Source organism: Abramis brama, assembly GCF_963993115.1.
Source record: "Abramis brama genome assembly, chromosome: 21".
NCBI lineage: Eukaryota > Metazoa > Chordata > Actinopteri > Cypriniformes > Leuciscidae > Abramis > Abramis brama.
In genome coordinates, this window is record NC_139983.1 from 10,745,152 (window position 1) to 10,771,900 (window position 26,749).

The following is a 26,749-nucleotide window of genomic DNA, read 5'->3' on the forward strand; positions in this document are numbered from 1 at the left end:
AAATTGTTTGTGTTGATTTAAATCTTCAACAGCATTTTTCAGAAATCGCTTAATGCATCTTTAAAAAGCTGTCATATTGCTTCAGAAGTCTTGGAATATAGTGCACAGGTCTTATGGACTGCTTATTCCATTTTGTGCAACTTGTATGAAAGATAGCAGCATGCATATTCTGCTAGATAAAAAAAATAAAAATAAAAATCAATTCAGATGTTCAATTTCGATTCTCAATTCGATTTCGATTCTCAATTCGATTTCGATTCCCGATTCGACTCAATGAATATTGATTTAACTCAAATCCTATATTTATTTTAAAAAAAGAACAGTGAACATAAGTTTGCAAGTGGTTAATTAATAAAAATAAATTAAGAGCCACAAACCTGTATATTAAACTCTTTTTATTGTAGGTAGGGTACATTACAACAGAACCCAACTCTATATTTCAAATGCATTCAATAAATAGACAGGAATTTGATGCAAGATGAAAATTGATGCTGAAAATTGGACAAGTCGCAAGCCTTGATCAAACAGGATCAGGTTATTTTATGTTTAAGATAAAACAAACATAACATCTCACAGCATTAGCTGTAACATGGAGGCTGCAAGCCTATGAACAGTGTAGGAAAACTAATACTGGCCTTTGGGTGATATATAAATAAAATGCGAAAAAAATTGATTCATGGCCTTTGAGAATCGACCACATTTTAAAAAACGATTAATCAAAAAATCACAAAATATTGTGAGTGACTCATCAGTGAAAGTCTGATGAGGGTGACTAAGATTTCTCATTTTGTGCGAACTGTCTCTTTAACTCAGGTCAGTTTGGAACTCAGTGGAGATCTCTGTCCATTGTTCCCAGCTTGCATCCTTAAACTCCTCTCAGATGGATTACATATCCATGAATATTCAGTTTTTTTGTGTTTTGTGACTGGCTGGCATGTGATGTAGGCTAGCGTTGTCCCCCTACGGCGTCTCTCAATGTCTCTTCTCAGATGCTTCCTCATGTGGCATGCTTGAAGGGAATTATGGGAGAGCGTGTGGTGTTTTGTGTGCTGAAATGAGCAGGTTTGTTGTCTCCGTGTGTGTTAGTTGTTATGGTGGTGCCGGCTGGGGCCCGTGGCTCTTTCTGCAGGACGCGGACTAATTACAGCACTAATGCAGGACACCCCATTGATACACACTCATTCAACACGACCACACACACACCTGCTTTATCTGCCTCCCTCCAAAACTTCATTACTTAACCATGTGCACACACCCACACATAGTTAACACTCAATTAATTGATCCATCTATGTAGAAGAGTTTTGATGCTTTATAACCAAGTGTTTGTAGTGCACGTTAGCTAGATCATGTTCCTGGTTTATGTATATAAACCTCACCTTATGTGTCTGATTTTGGCAATATATCATGTAGACAGTAAACCACATCTGTTTATGTCTGCTCTGTCCTTCTTTTGCATTTTATGAACACAGAAAACACAAAATAATGAGCTGGAGCAGCCGATAGACAGGAATGTTATTGCCAACATTTGTATGAGAACTGGCAGGCTTGAAGTCAACCAGCTGGTCAAATATATGTTTGATTCCCAAAGATGTGCTACTCTGATGGAGGAGAGGCTTCTTAAGTCGACTCTGGGCTGAACATGAGCCCCAAATCCCCCAAATAACTTAATGTATTAAGATGCTCACACCACTAGATGGCACTATAGCATCCAGAGCCCATTAGGAATAGAGGAGTTTATGAAAATTAAACACACGCACACACTCTCAGGCACTCACAAACAGTCTCAAACACGGTCTTGCTTGAGTTTATTTCCTGTATATAGATGAGGAGAAGTGTTCTTGTGTTCAAAATATATTCAAATTGTGCTTTGTCAATTTCCCTCAGAAAATAGCCACATTTGTTAGTATTTCCCTAAATAAATGCTGCATTAGTTTTGGGCTGTTCTGGAGAGAGAGCGATCAGACCCTTGAGATGGTGCGAGGAGATGAATATTTTGTTGTCAGCAGTTCGGATGGAGTTCTGTTGTACCCCATGCATTATTCACTAATACAAATATGCCATATCATTTACAAGCATGTGTGCCGGGGTGAAATTCACAGCTGGGAATTAGGTCTGAGATTAATTAACAAAGCAAAGCTCCTTGTTTTCTGTCTTTCTCTAGTTCTCGCGCTCAATGTGATTCAAATGATACAGTTCAGATAATGAGTTCTGCTTCTGATTGTCTGTATATAGTGAATTTATTTAATCAATATGAAAAAGAGAAACAAAACCAATGTAAAAATCATTATTATCTTTAATGCTTTTATAAATAATAGTTATGCATAGGTCAGAGGTCATAATTTAAAAATTATGCCATATCTCTTTCAGAAATGTACTGTGGTACGATGATGGTACCAGATGGTAAAAGCTTGGTTCTTTAATATATACTATGGTATTCAATTATTATTTTATTAATATATCATGTTATTTACATGCTCCAGGTTAAAATAATACATTTATAGAACATCATGGAATGTTAAAAAGAAATGTGTTACCAAAAATGATCAGAACATTTTATGGGACAACCATGGTATTTCTAGATATGGTAACATGGACTACCATATAAAACCTATGCATGAATTTCAGCATTGATATATTTCAAAACATCATAATATTACCATCATTATACATGATTGATTGTCCAAAAACATGGTGTTATCGTGGCACTTAAAGGTACAATATGTAACCTTTGGCCCTCTAGCGGTTAAAAAACATAACTGCATGCATTTTGCAGAAGAACATTGTTTTGGTTGTGCTTCAGCTCTGTGTGACTGTGTGGATGAATATGGTTATTCTACTGCTCATAAAACATTCACTATTAGTCTGAAGAGATATAACCAGCTCAGATGGAAAGGATCTCAAGCGGTCTGGCTGAAGATGTCACTGTAAGCTTTACCTGTTAATAGATGCGGTAATTCCTGCACAGCTACAACAGCCATAATGAAATGAGCCTTCACAATAGATAATACTTTACAATGAACTCTGTTAGAGAGCTATATATGGCAATTTATCTGTTCAAGAAAATACCTTACTCACCAGCTGAGTAAAAACACCATTTCAAATCCCTCGGTTCTCGCCATCTCCGAAAAGCCAAGCCAATGTTGATTCTTGTTTTATTACGAGCTCTGTCGCTTTCTCTTTATGCCAGCAGAAGCTCCTCTGTTCGGCATTGTTTTAAAACGGGTGATTCACCAGAGGTTCGAGATTTATCTGCTCCTACGCCACTCCCACACCATACACACGCATATGACGAGACACGCACAGGCGAGTGACGCATGTTCACAATTTCCAGTGAAAACCACCCCGACAGGCTTACCGTAGTGAATCAGGGTCAGACAAAAACACGTTTTGAAAGAAGGATTGATTATGTATTCTCATTATTTAAATTTTGATAATTTTGAACCAAAAAAGTAACAGTGCATTATTCAGCTCAATTTACTTCAATATTGACTCAATTTAGTTCTATAAAGTCAATGTTGCAAAGTGAATCAGTTATGAAACTCTCTTTAGCAAACCTTTGTATTACCATGGTACCATGTCCAAAAAAACTGTGGTAATACCATGGTGCTTTTTTATGGGGATTGGGGAGTTTTCAGCTTTATTTCAAACCAGTTCTCCAGTATTTATATGCATATGTCTGTGTGTCCATGTGTGTCTGTTTGCAGGCTGGAGTTCTTCTGCAACACACTGAAATCTGCCAGTGGCTTATGTCCTTATGTCTGTCACACACACACACATGCAGATACACACTCGCACTCATCTGTGCTCTCTGGAAGACCATTTTCCAGTAGCTAGGCAGTAGGAAAGCAGTATTAGCATTTTTGCCTTGAAGAACGCACTGTGGGGCTTTGGGAAAGTTTACTCATATGAGTTGAAAGCAGAGAGGGGCAGGAAGGGGGTGGTGCTCTAATTGTGGGCAAATAGTCCCGAGGCATTAAGACTATGGGAGACGAGATGAGAGAGAGAGAGCGAGCGAGCACGGGCATGCACTGATGCAGTGTTTGAGAATATACTATAAGTTTGTCTTTATGTGCGTTTGGCTGTTTCTCTTTCGAAAGGAGGAGGAATAATGGCATTTTAATGCAGTGATGTAATGCCGGAGTGGTTCTCCATACTGGACGGCTGGCAGAGCGCGGTGTTGTTGTCTTTCTTCCCTGTTGTTTCACTGGCGCCGCTCCAGGATGCTGGACGGACCTCCACAGCAACGGACAACTCTTCAGAAAAAAACGGCCCTCTCTGTTTCCACTTTATGTCCTCTTCTCTTACTGTGGCTTGGCTCGGTTTGTGTGTTTTTCTCCCTCAGTGAGCACTCGGCGAGAAGGACGCGCACACACAAACATGCATAAATATGAGAGTTTGACACAATACACGAACACAAGAAAAGAGCATGTCGATTGCACATACTCAGAGGGATTTATACATTTTTTGTGTTCATCTTCTGAGCTCCTGAAGACAAAAAGCAGCAAGCGTTCTGTTTGTGAGCTCCAATCTGATTGGTTGAAATGAAGCCAATCAGTCTCAATGTGGAATATATATGAATATATATATATATATATATATATATGTATGTGCAGTCAACATTTGAAGTGGATAAAAAAGTTCATCAAAGTAATAATAATAATTATAGTTAATTATAGTAATAATACAAATAATAATAATAATATATATATATATATATATATATATATATAATATTATTATTATTATTATTATTATTATTTTAAAGAAATTAATACTTTAATAAAGCAATGATGCATTAAATTGATCAAACGTAGTAAAGATATTTGTTACAAATGAATCATGAAAAGAAAATGTATCACTTTTTTTAACAAAAAATATTAAGCAGCACAACTGTTTTCAACATTGATAATAATCATAAATGTTTCTAGAGCAGCAAATCATATATATTACAACATAAAACTATTTAAAAATGTAACATATTTCACAGCATTACAGTTTTAAATATATTTTTGATCGCAGCCTTGGTGAGCATAAGAGACTTCTCTCAAAAACGACCCCAAACATTTGAATGTTACTGTGTCTTTAAGTCGCAGGATCCATCTACGTATAAAGCATAGTGTTCTATTTTAAGCATGTTATTTGTGCAGATTAACATGCAATTTAAGTGTTAAGTGTTGCAGAAATATCAGTTAAGTATCATTCTAGCATTTGCAGATAAGCAAACGTTTTAACTGTTACATCGTCCACATGAACACACATAACGAATAGAGATGCATGTGCTATCAGGAAGAAATCCTCAAACTCTTGACCTCTGGCAGATGACCCAAGATTGAGAGTACAAGACCACCCTCAAAAGGGGTCAGGAAGGAGTCGTGGAGCCTTAGTGATCTGCAGTGGTGAAGCTCTGAGAGAATCTGTCTTGGCATGTGTGTGTGTGATGTTCTCTGGCTTCAGCATTGTGGAAAGCCTTAGGGGATTCCTGTCTCACCTGCTGTTTGGAGGGAGTCTCGAGAAACAGTTGTACGGTCCCCTGAGGAATGGAGAGATGGGGCATTAAACGAGTGTACTCCGTCCATCATTACAGCTCCTGATCTGGCCCTCATGTTCTGCGCTATCAGCTGCACGCTTCCACCACAGACATGATTTTTTTCCTCCCCTGTTTGCAACAGCATTTCACGGTACACAAATAGTACAAGCCCAGGAATTGCTCAGAATATTTTGAAATACTATTTCTGTTAGCCTAGAAATCTAGACGCACCCTAGCGGCAGCAAATTTTATTTTGCAGTCAGTGTCGTCTAGCAACTCTCCGTTGGCTTGCGAGCTGGAAAAACCAAACTCTAGTCAGGCCAATCACATCGTGTATAGAGTCGGTGGGCGGGCTTAACATAATGACGGCAGAGTTGTGACGGTTCCGCGTGAATTCCCAGCTACTTGAAAACAAAGAAAATGGCTGCTGCTGCTGCTGGCGAACAGCGGTCGTCTTTCGAATTGGCTTTGGCCGCGGCTCTGGAAGACTTGGAGTTAAGCTTTTCTTTGAGAACGGCACTGAAGTTTGATCGGATACGGCAAAAGATTATTCTATCAACTAGCTCTGCTGGTGGGAAAACGCTCTGGTTGGTTGTAGCGCTATCCTATTGAGTGCAGAGGGAATTTGAAAGACAACCGTTTATCCCGCCCCTCGGATTGAACCCTTCCAATGGTGTGTTCCCAGACCCAACATCTTGATGTGGATCTGGCTTGTCAGGCTATATTTCTGTAACAATTTGACTTAAACTTTAAATACATTTTCAATAATTTAATTCATGCAATTTTTAAATCAGTATTACATTACATTACATTACATTAGTCTGCAGTGCATGTTCTACTACATCACTTCCTGTATACGATCTGACCCCTGGAGAAGCTCATAAAGGAATAGTTCACCCAAACATTTAAATTATACCATCATTTTCTCACCCTCAAGCCAGGTATATATGACTTTCTTCTTACTTCTTCTTCTTTCTTCTTCTTACTTCTAACACACTCTGAGTCATGTTAAAAGAGTCCCATTATGCTTTTCTACTTTTTCAATTTCATTTATTGTGTAATGTTGCTGTTTGAGCATAAAAAAGATCTGCAAGGTTACAAAGTTCAAAGTCCACTCAAAGGGAGATATTTCATTTAACAGAATCCCCTTTGAACTAAAACAAACGGCTCGTTTGGACTACAACGATTTAAATAATCTCCGCCCACAGTTACATTTTATTTTAAACAGTGTTCCTGAACATTATAACCCCAAAGTTTATCTGTGCGCTGCACATTTTATGGAGAACAGCTTGTTTTCTCTTGCTTTTGTAGGATGGTTCACCGTTCCTTAGGAAAATTAAACATTGTTTTGTGATTGATTGCTGTTTGTTTGATCTTAGTTTTCCGACAAATATCACAATTAAATGGTGGATAACATTGTATACATAATATATAAGAAAAGTACACAAAACATACCTCTCTGAAACGTCCTGTGAAATCTGTGCTTGCAAAGTCTGTGCATGAAATCTATTCTGGACAATCCTCTTGTTTGTCAGGGTCTGAATCAGGCTCGAATTGGTTTGACATTGACACCATCCTTATTCATATTTACACTAGAGCAGAGTGGCAGGACATAATCAGAACATACAAAGCCAGCTAACCAATCGCAGTACATTTCATATTTCAGAAGGAGGGGCTTCATCAAAATCTGCGTTTTCGAGCCAGACTGGGGAGAGAGGTGCTGTAATAATGTAAAATATGTGAAAAATGTATTAGCCCACTTGCATTTATTAGCCCACTTGAGCCGTATGGATTATTTTTATGATGTATGGATGTTCTTTTTTATTTTTTATTTTCATTACAAAGCTGGGAAGAGCCAGGATATTATTTATTATAACTTCGACTGTATCCGGCTGAAAGAAGAAAGTCATACACACCTAGGATGGCTTGAGGGTGAGGTATTTATGGGATAATTTTTGGTTGAACTATTCCCTTAAGAAATATTCAAATTTTCACACACTTGTACATGCGATTGTGTATTAATACCCTGTATTTTCCCAAATCCCCTCCCCTAGCCTTTCCCAAAAGCCACCCTGCTAAACTCTGGACTTCCTTGAGGACGGAGCGTCAAACTCTGCACAATTAACGCGAGAGGACTGTAGTGTGTTACTTGCGCTGTACCATTCATCATAAAGCTTTTACATTGACCTTGACACCCACTTCATTAGAATAAAGATTGTGTAGCGTTTAGGCTACATTGTTCCTCTGCGCCCAGACCCCATGCAAATTCCCACTCTGGCTCAGGCGCGGCGGGTCTGTCAGAGGTCATCTGCATTAAATGATTGCCGCTATTCTCCAACTGCTTCTTTTCATTCGGCTCAATTGAAACCCCTCTTCCTGCTCAGGACGGGACCCTGCTACTGCTGCTGCCCACCGCACGGAGTTTAACTCCTTGCTCCCACGACTACAGCCTCGTAACTCCGTGTAATGCTCATCTGGAGCGTAGGGTTAGCTTCTCTGAGTCTGTATTACAGGATACGGACTGTTTCTCCTAGAAAGCTTAAATTAACTTAATACAACTGTACGTCAAGTATTGACTCGTTTGTATCTATTTTTATTTTTTTTAGCACAAACATCTGAGATGATGCTTACTTTCTCTGAAGAAAATGAGTCTAAAGAAAAATGAGTGGTGCTTTTCAATGCAAAACTCACTGGCAAGATGTTTTGGTGTTGTGGGTCATTGCCAGGGAGTTGCTAAGTGGTTGCTAGAGGTTTTTTGGGTGGATACTTGTTGGTTGCCTACTAGTCTCTATGATATTCTGGTCTCTATATATTTGGAAGCCATTTTCTTCACTAACATCAGTAGTTCTTTCTGGAAAACAATGAGGTTAAATATACTCCAGACGCTTATTTTATGTCAACTATTGTTTTTTTTGTTTTTTTTTGCAGAGAAACATCTGAAATTATACATTCTCTGAAAAAAAAAATGAGTGGTGCTTTTCCATGTTAAATTTGTTGGCAAGATGTTTTGGGTCATTGCCAGGGCGTTGCTATGCTGTTTCTAGGGGTTTCTGGGTAGATACTTGATGGTTGCCTACTAGCCCAAGTCTCTGATTGTCTGGTCTCCATATATGGTTGGGTCCCTCCTACATTGTAAGTGTTTGAGATTTTTTCACTAATGAGATATTTTTGTCTCTGTTGTTTCTCGTAGACAGCAGTGAAATGAAATGGAAAGCAAAATGGCTTTTGGAAGTTTCCTTTATAGATTTATATATCTTGGTCCCGGGAAAAACACCCCAGTAATCTTGCATGTTCCTCCTCTAGAGTTTCAGAAGAGATCTCAACAATCAGCAGTTGTCTAATTTGTCTTTTTAAATCTCACATGTTTGAAATTGAATGGATTTTTTTTTTTGATTAAGTCTCGAGCTTTGAAAGAGTAAATAGTAAATAGCTTATTTTCGCTAAATATCGCTAAATATTGCTTATTTTCTCGTTCTGTCTGACAGTGGAGAACTACAGCATTTGTTGTGGAGACAACTTACTCTTTCATGAGCTGTTGTGCTGAAGTTCCCTCTCTTTCTCTCTCTCTCTCTCTCAGTCAGTCCCTGGCTTTGGACCCAAATATATCTCCATTATTATAACATCAGTCAAAAGCAGACGGCCAATCCCACAAAAAAAACCTCCAGAATGAAAAGGCTCATTCTGCTCTACAGATATAATTGGAATTAAATTATTAATGAGAGATACTTAAAAAAGATTGTTTTATGATTCGCTATTAGTGAATTTGCCATTCATTTTAATATTTGTCATTTGATTTATATGGGGATAATACAAAATAGGCCCCAATTAACAATGCGTGGCCTGTGTAATATGATTTTCGCTTAATGCAAATGGAATAAGCTAGAAGAAAGCAAGCGATTCAACTCCTCAAATGTAATTTTCTCAGCCAGTTTTGCCAATTTTAAATGACATTGTACATTTTAATTTTCCTTCTCTTTTTCAAAGGTTGCAAATTTATACTCATTGAGCCGAACTGCCATTAATTTACATGGAAAATTACTTGCGGAGTTGGAATATCTGTCACGTTCACACCCATTTACTTTTAAAAGCTCTGGCAATGGAGCAGGTTAGGATGTTACAGGGAATTCAGGCACTTTTCTAACTAACTTCTGTTTGTAGTTGGTTAAAGTCACTAAAATGTCCAAACCTTTTAAACTCGCCTGTAAGAAAAGAAAATTCATCTCTTCAATATCTCAATTGTTTGTCCTAGACAGCAGTGACATTAGCAAACTGACACCTAAGGGATTTCTGAAAACCATCTTTGACAACGTTCATTTAAAGGGTTAGTTCACCCCAAAATGAAAATTCTGTCATCATTTACTGACGTAACTGTGTAACTGACTTTCTTTTGCTGAACACAAAATAAGATATTTCTCTCAATGAATAAGGTGTCTCGATGCCTCTGTTGGACGTTGAATATATAAAAACTGTTCTTCAAAATATGTGTTCCACTGAAGAAGGAAAGTCATACAGATTTGTAAGGATAAGAGGGTGAGAAAATGATGACATCTGTAAATTCTTTAAAAGAAACATTCCTCCATCTAGAGATCGCTCCATCCATATTGTTGAATTTTTTAAAGTCATAATTTACTCATACATGCTGTTTCCAAACACATATTTTTTTCCCTACATGAAACAACATTGAAGGACGTTTTGCATAATGTACACTGTTTTCTATACGTTGAAAGTGGACAGTGGTTTTACCGTCAGACTCAAAAGAACAAAAAAGCACCATCAAAAACAGGAAGATTTTCAGTGAATAATGCCTTAAATTGCAGTATGTTTCTAACATAAAACTATCATTTGGCTTCAGAAAATGTGGAATATAGCATAAAGAACTTTTATGGTGCTATTATTTTGTCTTTTTGGGATCTTGGCAGTCAAAATCTTCTGATTCCATTGTATGGAAAACAATGGGTGGGACATTCTGCAAAACGTCTCCTTTTCGAAAGGGTTTGGAACAACACGAGGGTGAGTAAATGATGACAGGCCTTTGATTTTGGGGTGATCTTGCCCTTTCGGATAGTGGAGCTCTGAAAGGGCATCTCTGAGCAGTAAGTTTCCTTTGCTGTGAGCAGCAGTAGCTCTATGAATTCTGGCACCATCACTTTAGATTATAGCCAGGCTGAGCAGAGCTGAACAGATCTTAGGCCTCTCTCGGCTCTTAAAGCCCAGAGTTCTTGGCTGATTGCATTGTTTCCTATGTTTGTCTAGTGAAGAAAAATGCCACGCTCAGTGTAGAGAGGGATGGGGTGTGAGTATCTTTCCATGAGAACCCCTCCTCCCCGAACTCACAGCTGAGCTCCAGACCCCGGGCCCTGGATAAATAGTGCCTTTGTTCGCCATTCAATGGCATTAGGCATGGGCTTCCTATGGGGGTCACTACCAATCCCTGTGAGGGGACAGAAGGGGAGGCTGAAAAAGAACAATATGAACTTCCAGCTGATCAGAGGTAGATGAACAGCGATGGTCGCAGTTTGATATGTATCAAAAGTTGTGGGTGAATATAAAACAAATGTCCAAGTCATGTTTCACCCCTAAACCAAGAAGGGAAGATTAAGAAATTATTTATTTACATAAATTAATAAATAAATGAAGCCTTTTTTGTTCCCATTTGTTTTTTTTTTAATTGTATTGATTTTTTAAAATTCTTAAGTAATCACATATTCTTATCGCAATGCAAAAAACAGCATTTATTCAAAATATAAATATTTTTTTAACAATATAAATCTTTACAATCACTTTTTATTAATTTAACACATCCTTGAAGTATTAAGCAGCACAACATTGATAATAAATCATCATATTAGAATGATTTCTGAAGGATCATGTGACACTGAAGACTGGAGTAATGATGCTGAAAATTCAGCTTTGTATCACAGAAATAAATTATATTTTAAAGTATATTAAAATAGAAAACCATTATTTTAAATTGTAATAATATTACACAATATTTCAGTTTTTTCTGTATTTTCTTATCAAATAAATGCAGGCTTGATGAGCATAAGAGACTTAATAATTATATATTATTGTAATCTTTTATATTGTTATTATTTATTTATTTATTTTGATTGTGTACATATATTTTATTAATTTTTTATTTAATTTATATTATATAATATTTAGTGTTATATATGGGCTGAAATATGACCTGGACTTTGCTTTGTGAGATTCAGACAAAACATAATCACTCAATCATAAGTCCCATAAGTAGAGCCCATGAAGTCTGTCCAGATCTCTTTCTGTTTAAATCTTCAGGGCTAAAGAAGTTTGTAGGTCTTAGCGTTTGTTCAGCATCAGTTGGGCTGACCAGGCTTTACTTTGTTCATTGAATCTTTTGAATCCCTCACTATCACTTTAGAAATCATCTTTAGCTAGAAGGGGAGGAGAGTGAATATTCGGAGTAGTTTTATGCTCCATATTGTTGTGCAGATTGTATGCTATTATGTCGGCAAGAAAGAGAGTCCCATGGGCCGGCGTCTATGCGGTTTTGTAACTAACATTTTTTTCTTTTTTTTCTTTGCTCAACCTTTTCTTGTCGTCGTGAACGATGGCATTGTCTGTGCAATTTGTTGCCACTCGATGCATTTTGACAATGTGAAGTGTATTTGGTCCCCCGTCCGTCCCTGAAGGAACCTCCTGCCAGCTGAGGTCTGGAAAGGCTGGTGGAAACTCTCCTGGGTCCCTCGCTGACCCCATAGTGACTGCCCACCTTGTTCTTAACCAGAGAGAAGAGAGCCGGGTGAAAAAAAAAAAAAAAAAGGCGCTTGACTCAATACGAGCCTTCTATACCAGCTGTAAAATGGCTTATTCTTCTAGTCACCATGGTGACAATTAACAGTGTTTCAAGGACTTTTGTTCCCGGCCGGTTTGAACAGACCCCCCCCCCACCCCTTTTTACGGCGCAAAGTGATTTTTCACGAAGGAGGAAAAGCAGCGTCTATTTTGCATGAACAGTAAGGAATCACATCCAAATGGAGGCAGTGCATTTTCTCCTCCTTTTAAAGTAAATATGTAGCTTTTTACTTCCTGGTCTTTCAAACCCGCCGCTCACACATCTTTGAGAGCTTGGCTCGCGCCCCTCAGCTGCACTGGGTTTCCATCAATGGGCCTCTTCTGCGCGGTCTTCCTCCCCTCTCGACTGCTTCCTCTGCGCCTCCCTCCCCGAGCAGCCGTCTACAGCGAATTACAGACATCAAGGATGCTGGCAAGATATGAAAAGGCCTCAAACTGATTAAGTAATTATCAGTTTTCCCAGCTTCATTCAGCTCTATATCACGAAAGCATATCAAATTCTATATTTTGTACCTCTGAGTCAATTTGTAACTCATCAACTCATAGTGTAGGTTTTCATGTGGCTGATGCATATTCAGTTTTTTCTCAAATGGATTCCCTTTCCTTCGTGCTAAACATCTAATGTGGCAGCTTCAGTGGATAATCGCAGAAGCCCAAAATGGACTTTTTTTTTTTTTTTTTTTTCGTCCTTCACAGACTCATTTCAGGGCAAAAGAAAGATGTTATTACTTCCTTTTTGATTTAGGGACAGTGCAGAATCCGTCATTTAGATGAGGGCCCGTCGGGAGGCCGAGTGTGTCCTGTGAATTCTCATTTCGCCGCCTGGCTCCTGACGTGTGAACGTTAGCATAAAATGATTTGAATACGCCCCATCTCCGCCTCAGATCATGGAGTCTTACTTCTGTTGTCTCAACAAGTTACAGAGCCTGAACAAACTTTAATTTAATGGATAAGATGAATCTGCGAAACCGCATTAAGTGTGTTCATGTGTGACCGCATTTTTGCTGACATTTCCAGACTCACGTTCATTAATATGTGAAATAAATTAAATGTGTGAGGGCTTGTTGAAATTTCATCTATTTTGTAGCCATCTTTGCCCACTATTGCAGTTATTAAAAGTGCTCTGCTATTTAAAGACTGTTAGTAAAGCTGTCTGTTTCCATCATGTGATCTCAAGGGGTGTCCTGACATGTTGCATTGATGTCATACTTTGGGCTAGTGATGTGAACAAATCCCTAACTCCAAGTATTCCCCTTCAGGTATTCACTATATATTAGGGCTGTTGATTTAACACGTTCATTTAATTCATTAGCTATGGGAAAAAAAATTTGTGTTAAAATTATTAACGCATTTAACGCACCCGCCACGCCCCAGACCTACAGTAGGTCAGGGATGGGCAACTTCGGTCCTGGAGGGCCACTGTCCTACAGAGTTTAGCTTCAACCCTAATCAAACACACCTGAACAAGCTAATCAAGGTCCTCAGGATTACTATAAAATGACAGGCAGGTGATTTTTTCAGGGTTGGAGCTAAACTCTGTAGGACAGTGGCCCTCCAGGACCGAAGTTGGACCATCCCTGATGTAGGTCATCTTACGTTTTATACAGTTGATTGATTTAGGCCAGCGACCATATCACCCTGTAGCCCAAGACTGGTTGCCCACTGAAGCTTAGCAGGGCTGAGCCTGGCCAGTACCTGGATGGGAGACCTCCTGGGAAAGCTAGGTTGATGCTGGAAGAGGTTTTAGTGAGGCCAGCAGGGGGCGCTCACCCTGTGATCTGTGTGGGTCCTAACGCCCCAGTATAGTGATGTGGACTGGACACTATACTGTCAAAAAGCCCCGTTCGTCAGATGAGACGTTAAACCGAGGTCCTGACTCTCTGTGGTCATTAAACATCCCAGGATGTCCTTCGGGAAAAGAGTAGAGGTGTAACCAAATTTGCCCATTGGCCCCCATCCATCATGGCCTCCTAATCATCCCCATATACTGATTGGCTTCATCACTGTCTCCTCTCCATCAATAAGCTGGTGTGTGGTGGGCGTTCTGGCGCAATATGGCTGCCGTCACATCATCCAGGTGGATGCTGCACATTGGTGGTGGTTGAGGAGATGGGTCACAAGCACCCATTAACTTCATTCATGAATGAATCAGCTGTTTGAACGCTTCGAATGAATGAATGATTCAATGACTTACTCATTTACACATTTACTGCCACCTGCTGGTAGTTTTTGTTTCTTATTTAGGGTATCATTTCATAAAAAAAACATATTTCCATATTACTAAAAAAAAAGTATAGTTCGCCCCAAAATGAAATTCTGCCATCATTTACTCACCCTAAAGGCCATTAAAGCATAAAAGTTTATGTGTAATGAATTTTTTTTTTTTAAGTTTATTTTTCTAAAGCTACTGTTTGTATGTCTATTTGTTGCTTTTCTCATTTAACACAACAATGACTTTTAATTATCGTTTGGAGGTAATTTCTCAGCCAAATTCGATGTGTGATTAATTTGCAATTAATTAGATTATTTAATCGCCACATTGTGTTATTAATTAAATTTAAAATTGTAATCTATTGACAACCCTTAAAAAAAAAAAAAAAAAAAAAATATATATATATATATATATATATGTGTGTGTGTGTATATGTGTATATATATATATATGTGTGTGTGTGTATTTTTATTTTAAAAGAAACCAAAAAGTACAAAATGAGAAGTTACCACAGACCTTAAATTGGATGGTGTGTTTGTTATGATTTGCTTCAGAAAAATGTTGTTTATTTCTAATGTGATGTAGCCATACTATGATGAGTTGTAAGTGTGTCCTGTTGTGCACTGATAACCTGTTTTTAAAAACAAACTTTAATTTTTTAGCTCTGCTCATCAGGGTTAACAGAGCAATGCCAGGATCATGTATTTCCGTCACACCTCCACCTCGGTGGCATCTTTGGCCCTTGAATATGTTTTTCCTTGCCGTCAATTACACAGTTGACTATAAAGTTTTCAAGCTCGAACTCCTTGGGTTAAGTATGCAAATCACCCTATCTAGGTTGAAACGGGGAAAGTGACTCAAGGGCCAAAAGTCATCCATGCAGTGCACGTAGCTAAGGTTAGCATGATGCTTCAACTTCCCATCGCTCTGGCATTCTAATTACTCAGGCTATCTTTCCCTCCGTCTGCGTTGCCCATCAATAACCTGCCATTTTTTAAACCAACGAAAGGACTTAAAATCAATATTTGCTGTCAACAAACAAATTGTGTAATCCCCTTTACTTTAAAGCGGAGCGTCTTTAGTTTGGCGGCCACTATTAAAAACTGAAAGGGATGAATGATTTAAAAGGATGTGTGATACCATCTCCATCAAAACAAACGACAGTGAAAAATGAATGCTGGCCGGATGACAGCAAGGAAAGGGGGGAAAACAGCACATTTAAATATTTAAATGCGCATCCGCCATAATGATAAATGACAACCGAAAACTAGAATCAAGTAGCTATTGATGCAGAAAATGAAATGGGGGAGAGACAGAGAGAGAGAGAGAGGGAGGAAGAGAGGAATTAACTGAAATAAGGTGTTGAATAGCATCACTTTCATCTTTTACTGTATGTTAGTCCAGCATTCAAACAGAAATGTCACAATTCTGCTCAACTTGTGTTGGCGAGTGACCTAACACTGTCAGTTAACCAATTAGAAATAATGATCACATATGACCACTATTCTCCTGAAGTAGCATTACAGTACCGGTCAAAAGTTTGGAAACATTGCTATTTTTTAATGTTTTTGAAGTCTCTTATGCTCATTAAGCCTGCATTTATTTGATCAAAAATACAGAAAAAAACAGTAATATTTAACTTTCATCTTATTGTTATATAAAAAGAGATAACAATATCAAGGCTGAGCATACGGGGAGGGTTGCAAGACTGTATGTACTTACAGGCCCGGTTCTAGAACCAAATCACTGAGGGTGCTTCTGAATATAGTGAGGGTGCTGCTTACATAATCGTAGGAAATAGCTCAGTCATCAGTCTGAAACATAGTATCTCAAAATTGGGGATGTTGTATACAACAATACTACTGTAATTGCTGTTATGTTAAACAATATACGATCTGGCAGTAAATTATAGAATAGCATGTAAACAAGCAGCAATCTTCACTTTGCAAAACATTAAAACATGCCACACATAGCCTACCTACACTGTGGTGATACCCTTGTTGTAACCGGCTTCAACTTCAATTGAACACTCCTAGAATGGCCAAAAGTCACTGCCTTACACACGTCTCTCTCCATGACGGTGAGAGACACATTTTTACATAACAAGGCAGAAAATGTACCATGAACATCCAACCTAACTTGAACATAAACACATGTAACTTTACTAACACAAACCCCAACCATATTGCTGTAATAACGCATAAATCAACTCCCAACAAACAATTACCCATAATGCACTAGCGCTGACTGCCGGGTCTGTACAATATGACAACCATGACAACACATCAACACCCAATCAGTCATTCATTGTTAGCGTTATGCATAAACATATTGATAAAGCACTGCTGTAGTAACGTTATTACACCAAGGTATTGCTGCTATATTCTTTATGACAACTCCAATAACAACGACAAGCAGTTCAAAACAATTGACAGCAAAAGACCAAGAAGCTGCGCTAGCTTAACGTTACACAACACACATAACGTTACACAAAATACTTATTGAGCATGCTACAATTATTAATAATAATACTTACAGGTTGTGATTCGGAGGAGGAGGAAGAAGCTAATCCAAATATATTCAGTACTGTAACCTTCCTTCAAACGGCTTGCGAATCCAGACTTGAAAGCATTTATGTTGGAGAACATTATGTTGGAGAAACGTCATTAAAATGACGCGAGGTTCGGGCTAAACTTCTGTGTTAGTAAATATTAACTGTAGCCACTGACTCTTCACATGCTTGTCCCTGGGCAGTGGGAAAAAAAGGTTAAAAAAAGCCATTTTTTTTATGTCCATGATGATTAAAAATGGACACTTATTTTTACGTTACCTAAAGCCCCGTCTCAGAAAGTCAGCAAACAAAATTTCTGAGCGGGAAGCACGCACGCAAGCAAAGTGGGCAATTAAAGAGACAGCTTCACCTTTTGCGTATCGCGATCACGAAAGGACAACTACAATGCATTAAACATGAAAGCATAACGAAATAATTTATTTAATATATATATATTTGTTTAATTTTATTAATTTATTTATTTTGTGTAGGCTATCCTATTATAGGCAAGAGTGTGAAATCCGTCTGTGTTTTATTTTCGGCAAAATCTCGTTTATGTGTGCTATTAATAATTTTTCATCTGAGGGTGCTTTCACTTTTATTTGAGGGTGCTAAGCACCCTCAAGCACCCCCGTAGAACCGGGCCTGTGTACTTATACTGGAACCAAATTTTACACATTTGTGAGTTGTTAACCTTTATTTTAAATATTTGTTCAATATGTGTACAACTTTGTTGTTTTAAATAGAAAATGTTTCCTCATTTGTTTACTATTTATTTAAATGCTTGATTAAAATAAGGGATTGCATTTTTGATTGGAGATTATAAAAACCATACATTTGAGTAAATTTGATTAACAAAATAAATTAAAGTTCAAAAGTTTGGGTTAAGGAAGAAATGTTTTTAAGAAATTGGAAGGATGCATTTAATTGATCAAAAGTAACATTAAATACATTTATAATGTTACAAATTATTTCTATTTCAAATAAATGCTGTTCTTTTGAACTTTCTATTCATCAAACAATCCTGGAAAAATGTATTACTGTTTCCACAGCACAAGTGTTTTCAACATTGATAATAATAAGAAATGTTTCTTGATCAGCAAATCATCATATTAGAATGATTTCTGAAGGATCATGTGACACTGAAGACTGGAGTAATGATGCTGAAAATTCAGCTCTGCCATCACAGGAATACATTACATTAAATAAATAAAATATAGTATAATAATAACTAAAACAAGAGCACAAATTATTACAACGTGGCCACGATTTAGTAGAACGAGGGAAGAAATTATTATATTGTGCACACAATCTACTTAAAACAAAAGAGCGTATTAGTAAAACATGCTGATGTTTTAGTAAGTCATGGGAACAAATTGTTAATTCGTGGCCACACTGAAAAAAATTTGGAGTAGGATTTACTTGAAAAAAGCTAGGCAACTTTTTTCACTCAGAAATGCTTGTAAATTTACAAAGATTTGCCAAGTAAAAACCTAAACATATTTATCAGTAGCTTTAATTAGAAATCTTTAAGTTAAATTTACTTGGAATATGGAATTAAGTAAACTTTACTTAACCTAGTTAAGTGAAAGTAACAAAGGAAATAAGTAATTTTAACTTGGCTAGTTAAAGGTTGATTAATATCAATTTAGTTGAAATTTCCTTTGCATTACATTTCACTCAAACAATAATATTGAATTATACCAGTCATTTATAGTATGTGCTTTACTTAGATTATCTAAGTAATTTATACTACATCATGTCAGATGTTAAGCATCATGTGAATGCAAAGACCTCAATACTTGGTAGACAATACACAATGACGGTAACATTTGATGGATCATTTTTGTGTTTGAATGTGTCATTTTAAGCAGAAAATTTACTCGAAATGTCACAAAATGGCAAGTTACTAATCCTGACAACAAAAGCAATGATAAAACAGTGTAAATACAGCTGGAAACCAGTGAAAAATGAACCTCATTAATTATTCAAGGTCCAGTGCATGATGGGAACCCCAGTATCAGAAAAGTTGAGTAATTTTTACTTAATTTTATTGAGTTGATATTTACGCTTTCATTTCTACTCGCTTGAATTAAGTACTGATATGGAATTTACTTAGTTTTTTTAATTCTTGCCTGAACTAACTTTTTCATGTAAATTACATTGTTTTTTTTCAGTAGTATTTACGTCACCAAAAAATCATTTTTTACAGTGCACGATATGCACTTTTTTCACCTCATGCACGGGGCTCTGTAATTTTCACTATTTGTGAACAAATAAATGCAGCCTTGATGAGCATAAGAGACTTAACCACAAACTTTTGAACTGTAGTGTACAAAATATGCAGGTCTTTTTTTAAAAGGATTGTGTTTTAATTGTACATAGGCTTATCAACCATTCAAAGGGTGGAGAAAACACTTTACATATCCATCCCAAGTCCCCGCTTCATTTAGGTTGTAATAAAACTGCAAAAGCCCATTCTTGAATGGTAACTGTGCTTCTCTCACCCTCTGACTGCTGTGTTTCTACAGGGGAACAGTGTGGAGATGTCCATGTGGCTTCCCAAGAAGACTCAGCTTCTGGGCTGGTCTGAATCTCTGAAGAGGAGCGGCACTGAACTTCCTGCTGACTTTGACCAGCGGCTGACGGCCCTCAGGAGCAAATGGGATCAACTCGAGGTTGGTTGGTCTCTCTCTGTTCAGTCTACTGTATGAACATAACATTTGTTTCTGCTGCAACAAAGGAGCTATGAAACTTTTATTGTCCTGTTTGGGAAATGGCTGTTAAAAGCACAGAGCATCACATCAGTCAGGGGTTCCTTTATGGAAAGAAAGTGCTTCCTGAACAGCCGGCTCTCAAAGTCAGAGCTGCTCTGACACAGGTGAGTTTCGCACCTTGATACTGATCTTTCCTTGATCCAGAGCGCCCTGCTGAGATGAGAGGGAAGCGGGCAGGTAGGGAAGATTTAGAGCTGAGAATGCAAGAAAAAGTTGGGAAGACATTGTCAGAATAAAAGTACTGCGTAAATGCATCTTAAAACACATTTGTTTGAACGCTTCCTTTGCGTCAAATTGACGTATTTCAAAGTTACCCTGTTTTTCAAAGGCTTTTAAAAATTTCCCTGTAATGTTTCTGCTTGGTTACCGTTTCTTCTATTTTTAAGCTGTTTACTTGTACTTTCTTCCTGGATAAATGCAGCTCATTTATCACACGTTTATCCAAAGTTATTTGCATTTGTAGTTTACTGTTCAAGGGTTTGGGGTCAGTAAGATTTTTATTTATTAATTTATTTAGAAATGACTTCTTTTATATAGCAATGACGCATTAAATTGATCAAAAGTGACAGTAAAGACATTTATAATGTTTCTCTTTCAAATAAATTCTGTTATTTTCTGTTCATCAAAGTCTAAACAAAATTTTATCACGGTTTTCACAAAAAATATGAGTGAGCACAACTGTTTTCAACATTGATAATAATAAGAAATGTTTCTTGAGCAGCATATTAGCATATTAGAATTATTTCTGAAGGATCATGTGACCATCTTGCCAACACAGTAATAAATGACATAATACATTAAAATAGAAAACAATCATTTTAAACTGTAATAATATTTCACAATATTAGTGTTTTACTGTATTTTTGATTAAATAAATGCAGCTTTGTGAGCATAATAGACTTTTCAAAAACATTAAATAAATCAACCTCTAACTCAGTGCCGGTCCTAGACTTCTTGGGGCCCTAAGCAAAACCACGGTCAATGCGTTCATGAACAACCCTTATGACCCCCAACCTCTTAATCAACAATCAACTGTGAGTTGAAACAGTCAATAATAACTTAAAATAAATGTACAAACAATGGAACAAATACAATAGAAAAAAGGTAAAAATGAAATAAACAATTGAGCCTACTAATAATAATAGCTATACAGAAATAAATGTTAAAAAAAAACTTTGAATAGTCTTCACCGTATGAATTATATATATATTGCAGGGCTCGCAAAATTTCAAAATCGCTGGCACTCTTCAGATTTTGGTAGCCCGAAATGAATTTTACTAGCCCAGATAAAAAGACCATTTTTAATGTAGAAAATTGGTTAGGAGTCAAAACAATGAATCAAAAACTTTTTCAAAACACAAAATATCAACAAATATGCATCTGGTTCTAACTGAACTGAAATGTGTGTGACCAGTATTGAACATGAATCAGCCTGTGTCTGTGGCTCAACCCCCAATGAGGGTATGATGAAAAAAAAATAAATAAAAAAGTAACACTTTAGCTTAGGGTCTAATGCTCACTATTAAGTTTCATTAACATGCAGATGGCAGGGTTTTATCATCACGGAGGTCCCGAATGTGAGGTAGGCTAGTCAGGGGGGTTCGGGGGCAGCCCCGAGAAAATATTGATTTCTCTGATCTACATATGTGCATTTTAAGATGTTTTGAAGGCCAAAAAAATTGGATAACAATAGCTTTAAAACCATGTAAGTGGGCAGCTGATTATTTTTCTCTCCTCATCAGCATCACACTCCTATTCTCTTTGTTTTTCTCTTGCTCTGTCTCTTCCCCTCCTAAAGCTGAGCTTTGACTGATATAGGCTTTTCATTTTTGTCTGTCAGTGAAGTAAACACAGGGTCAACTGATAGGTTGATTTATGAATCATTTTCTCAGACGCATTAATTTACTGAAAGCTACTAGGAAAGCTAGGTAGCCTAACTAAGTTTATTAAATTCATTCACAGTATGTACACATTCATTATTGATCTTATTCCTAATACAGGGCCGTAGACAGGGCTTTATAATCAAAGAGGTCCTACATTTAAGGTTATTAGGGGGTTCACATTTTTTATTTCTCTGATATGTCCATTTCAAGACGTTTGAAGGCCAAAAAAGGATAAGAAATAGCTTTAAAACCATGTCAGCAGGCAGTAGATTATGTGTCAATACTTGCTCTCACTTCTTATCCATCACTCTTTCTTTTTCTCTCAGTCTCCTCATCTTGCCCTGTCTCTTCCCCTCCTAAAGCTGAACCTTTTTAATTTACTGAATTTGCTACAAATTGTATATTAATTCTCAACATGTACACATTCATTATTAATCTTGTGCCTAACATGAAAACGGCTTTGTTAATGCTCTGTTAATGTCCCCTCACAATGACAGTAAACTAATTATTAGTCACGTTACATAGGCCTATTTACAGTTCAAAATGGCGAAATTCGACAAAAGTATATGTCATTTGTCTTAATATTTTTGTCATTCATTTCACATTTATGACCTAAAAAGCTGTCAGATATGAAGTGTTTAGTTTAGCTACTTACATCTTATCTCGCACTTGACCGTAATCTGAAGCGAGTCGCTCTGCTCAAATTCGCACTCAGCAGCTTCTGTGTAAAGCCCACCTACTTTGATTTGATTGGTCATCTCAAATATTCTGACATTGACAGACCAATGAGGCTCAGATGAATACACACCCTGTCCTCTCTGTTTCTGACGTGCACTGCGCTCTGCTCGGCGCCGCTGCAGATTGAAAATGAAGAACGCGCTGAATCTGATTATAACAAGACTGAAGCGAACAATATTTCAGATAGCCCGTTGGGCAGGCCGGTTATGCATTTTGGTAGCCCGACTGGAAAACACAATAGCCCCGGGACGTCGGGCGAGCGATTTTGCGAGCCCTGTATTGATTCTTATTAAAGTTACTCAAGTTATTCAGTGAAGAGCAGTGAATGATTCTCTTGTTTTCTTTTGTTGTTCGATTAACATAAAATGACAGACAGCAGGTTTATTGCTGTCACTTTAAGACCAAATGCACAGATCTAATATACTAACAAGCATTTGATTACTTTCCCAACTATTTATGTTTACTTAAGACATAACGACTGCATTTAAGTGAAAACGGTGTATTTGTCCGTTTAAGCGCACACTCGAAACCCAAAGTAGCCACTTAGTTGTCAGTGTTTCACTCCGACAGAAAGCTGCCTGGCTGTCGCAGCTCAATACGCTTTTAACTCTTTTTATTCCAGCAGGAGACTGTGTATTACAACAGTGATGTTACATGGCTAATTTGGATGTTACATAGAAAGGGCGACAATGCACCACTTTAAAGCTACACTGTGTAAGATTTTCTCCCATCTTGCGGTGAAATTGTATATGACTACCAACTGAATATTACTTTCTAGGCCCTCCCATTCCGATGGCGTTTTAACTCCTACGGTGGCCGTATTATTCCAAGATTAACATGGCTTCCAGTTCGACTTCGTCCATGAGTGTTCCTTCAAGTGATGAGGTTACTTTAGAAAACTATTACAAATCTTTCGCTTCCTTGGTGACTCTGTTACATGTCCTCGAGAATAGGCGTGTTCGAGCGACTCGCTCGTATGTATTCTGAATGGCAGATTCTACGCTTACGGGAATACTTGATTAGTTGGTGGAAGTAATTACACATGTAATTTTTTGCTAAGAATCAACTTAAAAAATTACACAGTGTAGCTTTAAGGGAAATGAACGGTATGCGGCATCATGTTTTCATAATCATTGAAAGCCAAAACCAAATCATTAAAACCAAAACCAAAACCAAAATTCGATTAATGCATCCCTAGTCATTAAATAATTTTTTGAGAGCAACAGGGCAACTTGCGTACTTTGTCTATAGGGAGGACCGGCACTGCTCAAACTTTTTACCAGTAGTATATTTATATTTTTATGTACATTTTATCAGTATGTTTGTTCCCTCAAAATTTAACCCATGAAATTATAGCGCCATACTAGATGAGCTACAGAAACCCAGCCCATCATACCAGCCAATAGTGGTCAATCACTTCAATGTGTTTAGAAGACTGTTAATCAGCTCCCATAAACTTAAAGACCCCCTGTGGTGAAAATCAAGTTTTTAATGTTGTTTATGTCTATGTGATGTTTTTAATATGCTTTCAGACAAACAATGTTCAAATTCATAAGTCAACACCATTGCTGAGTATTTTCTCCTTAAAACTGCAGTGACACAGGGAAAAAGTATTGAACACATGAAGAAAGGGAGGCGCAAAAAGGCATGGAAAGCCAAGACAACTGCTGAAAACTTACAGTAATTAAAAAGCAATCCAGCCCCCTGTCAGTGGAAATTAATAACAACTGGTTCAGTCCCAAATGATGGCCTACAAAAAGGTCTCATTGCCAAGGTGTCACACAAGACACATCTCATGATGGGTAAAAGCAAAGAGCTGTCTCAAGACCTTCGCAACCTAATTGTTGCAAAACATAATGATGGCATTGGTTATAGGCGCCATTCTAAGCTTCTGAATGGTCCAGTGAGCACTTTTGGGGCCATAATACGGAAGTGGAAAGACAATAATTTCACCATAAATTTGCCTCGACCAGTGCTCCTCGCAAGATTTCTGATAGAGGAGTGAAAAGAATAATCAGAAGAGTTGTCCAAGAGCCAAGGATCACTTGTGGAGAGCTTCAAAAAGACCTGCAGATAGCAGGTATTGTTGTCTCAAAGAAAACAGTAAGTAATGCACTCCACCGCCATGGCCTGTATGCACGCTCACCACGCAAGACTCCATTACTGAAAAAAAAGCATGTTGAAGCTCATTTAAAGTTTGCTGCACAACATTTGGAAAAGCCAGTGAAATACTGGGAGAATATAGTGTGGTCACATGAGAGCAAAAATTAACTGTTTGGATGCCATAATACACACCATATTTGGAGGAGAAATGGCAGTGCACATTACCCTAAAAACACCATACAACTTGGTGTTGGCTCTTGGACAACTCTTCTGATTATTCTTTTCACTCCTCTATCAGAAATCTTGCGAGGGGCACTGGTCGAGGCAAATTTATGGTGAAATTATTGTCTTTCCACTTCCGTATTATGGCCCCAAAAGTGCTCACTGGACCATTCAGAAGCTTAGAATGGCGCCTATAACCAGTGCCATCATTATGTTTTGCAACAATTAGGTTGCGAAGGTCTTGAGACAGCTCTTTGCTTTTACCCATCATGAGATGTGTCTTGTGTGACACCTTGGCAATGAGACCTTTTTGTAGGCCATCATTTGGGACTGAACCAGCTGTTATTAATTTCCACTGACAGGGGGCTGGATTGCTTTTTAATTACTGTAAGTTTTCAGCAGTTATCTTGGCTTTCCATGCCTTTTTGCGCCTCCCTTTCTTCATGTGTTCAATACTTTTTCCCTGTGTCATTTCACATTATTACACATAACTTAATTTCTGAACTTATTTTTGTTTGTTTCTTTGTATGTATGGCTTACTTGGGTTGTTACCAACATCTGGTGAAAATTTCATGTCAATAGCACCTTTGGAAATATATTTACTGAGAAAAATGATGACGTGTTCAATACTTATTTCCCCCGCTGTATGTATATGATGTATATTCTGATGTTATGATAAACTATATGCCTTTCTCCACTGACGTTCTGAGTTGTTCAAAAAATCAGCATTCTTAGAAACGTTTTGAAGGCAGACTGAAATGGTGAATGGGAACATGGTCTATAAGCAACATATTATTAGCTGTTTAATAATGTAGACAAGCAAAAGGCTAAGTGTATTAATAATGAGCGATGCTTTTGTGTTTACTAGTTACTTCAGAAAAAGTTGACTGAGTGGGTCTCTGAGCTGGTGTCAGTGATTGGAGGCGGGGATAATTTGCATATTCATGAATCCGCAAATACTAAATGAAGCAAGGGTGTAGATTTCCAGCTATTTTAAGGCATGAAGAATTCTTTTTTACAGGAAAAAACCTGATCAAAGATGAGTTTTAAGGGATAAAATTATTGACTAAGGGACGACTTTAACCAAGGTGGTTTACCAGCTCTAATGGTGCTTTTCCACCGCATGGTACGGCTCGGTACGGCTCACTTTTGGGGGGTTTTCCACTGTGTACAGTACCTAGTACCTGGTACTTTTTTTAGTACCACCTCGGTTGAGGTTCCAAGCGAGCCGTACCAATACTAGAATGTGAGGTGTAAACACTGCTGATCACTGTTTGGTCAGAGAGAATCGTCACTACTAACTGGCTCAACCACCTAGACCAGCTCATAAACGACCAGCTTCTACCATCAGAATCTAGTTTTAGCTGCATTTTCCTGCAGGGTAATCACAAGTTTGACTATTTCTATAAAGGTGAAGTTACACAGCTCTTCACAGTGGTATAATGCTAAATAATTTATCTTCACTAATAATGAGTAAACATATACACCCACGTGGATATGCTTCTGCAATGCTCCTCAAGATTAGCATAACAGCCTTTGATCTGAAACATGGATTTTTTCGGAGAGTTTCAAAGTGTCAAACAACTCACATCTTCCCTCCCTGTCGCAATCAAGCGTTAATTAGAATTATCCAGAAAAGGAATATTCACCGCTTGGTCACGGCAAACTTTCTGACTGGTGTGAGCGTGCGCGACGCGTATTCGCGATGAGTGGCGTCTCGTTGGGGCGTGTGCGACAGGAATAAACCGTCAGCGGTGCGGAGAGTTCAATCTGAGCGTCGCTGCTCCCTGCACCGCGCATTATGCCGTCTCAATTGCATATTAAACAAGCCTATCAAGTCAGCCATTGGCATCTGCTGTGCTGACACAAATTGTGAATTAAATGAAATTGATGTCCCCT

At 37.8% G+C, this 26,749-nt stretch overlaps 1 protein-coding gene across 3 annotated transcripts in view; it reads left to right on the forward strand.

The window, feature by feature from the left end:
• The window catches only part of akap6 (A kinase (PRKA) anchor protein 6), a 167,155-nt gene that overhangs the window by 114,148 nt on the left and 26,258 nt on the right, over positions 1-26,749 (forward strand). For all 3 annotated transcript variants that reach the window (XM_084096982.1, XM_084096983.1, XM_084096984.1), the window contains one exon: positions 19,659-19,805. In XM_084096982.1, the coding sequence (XP_083953108.1) occupies positions 19,659-19,805 (147 nt within the window). The remainder of the gene's footprint in view (positions 1-19,658; positions 19,806-26,749) is intronic.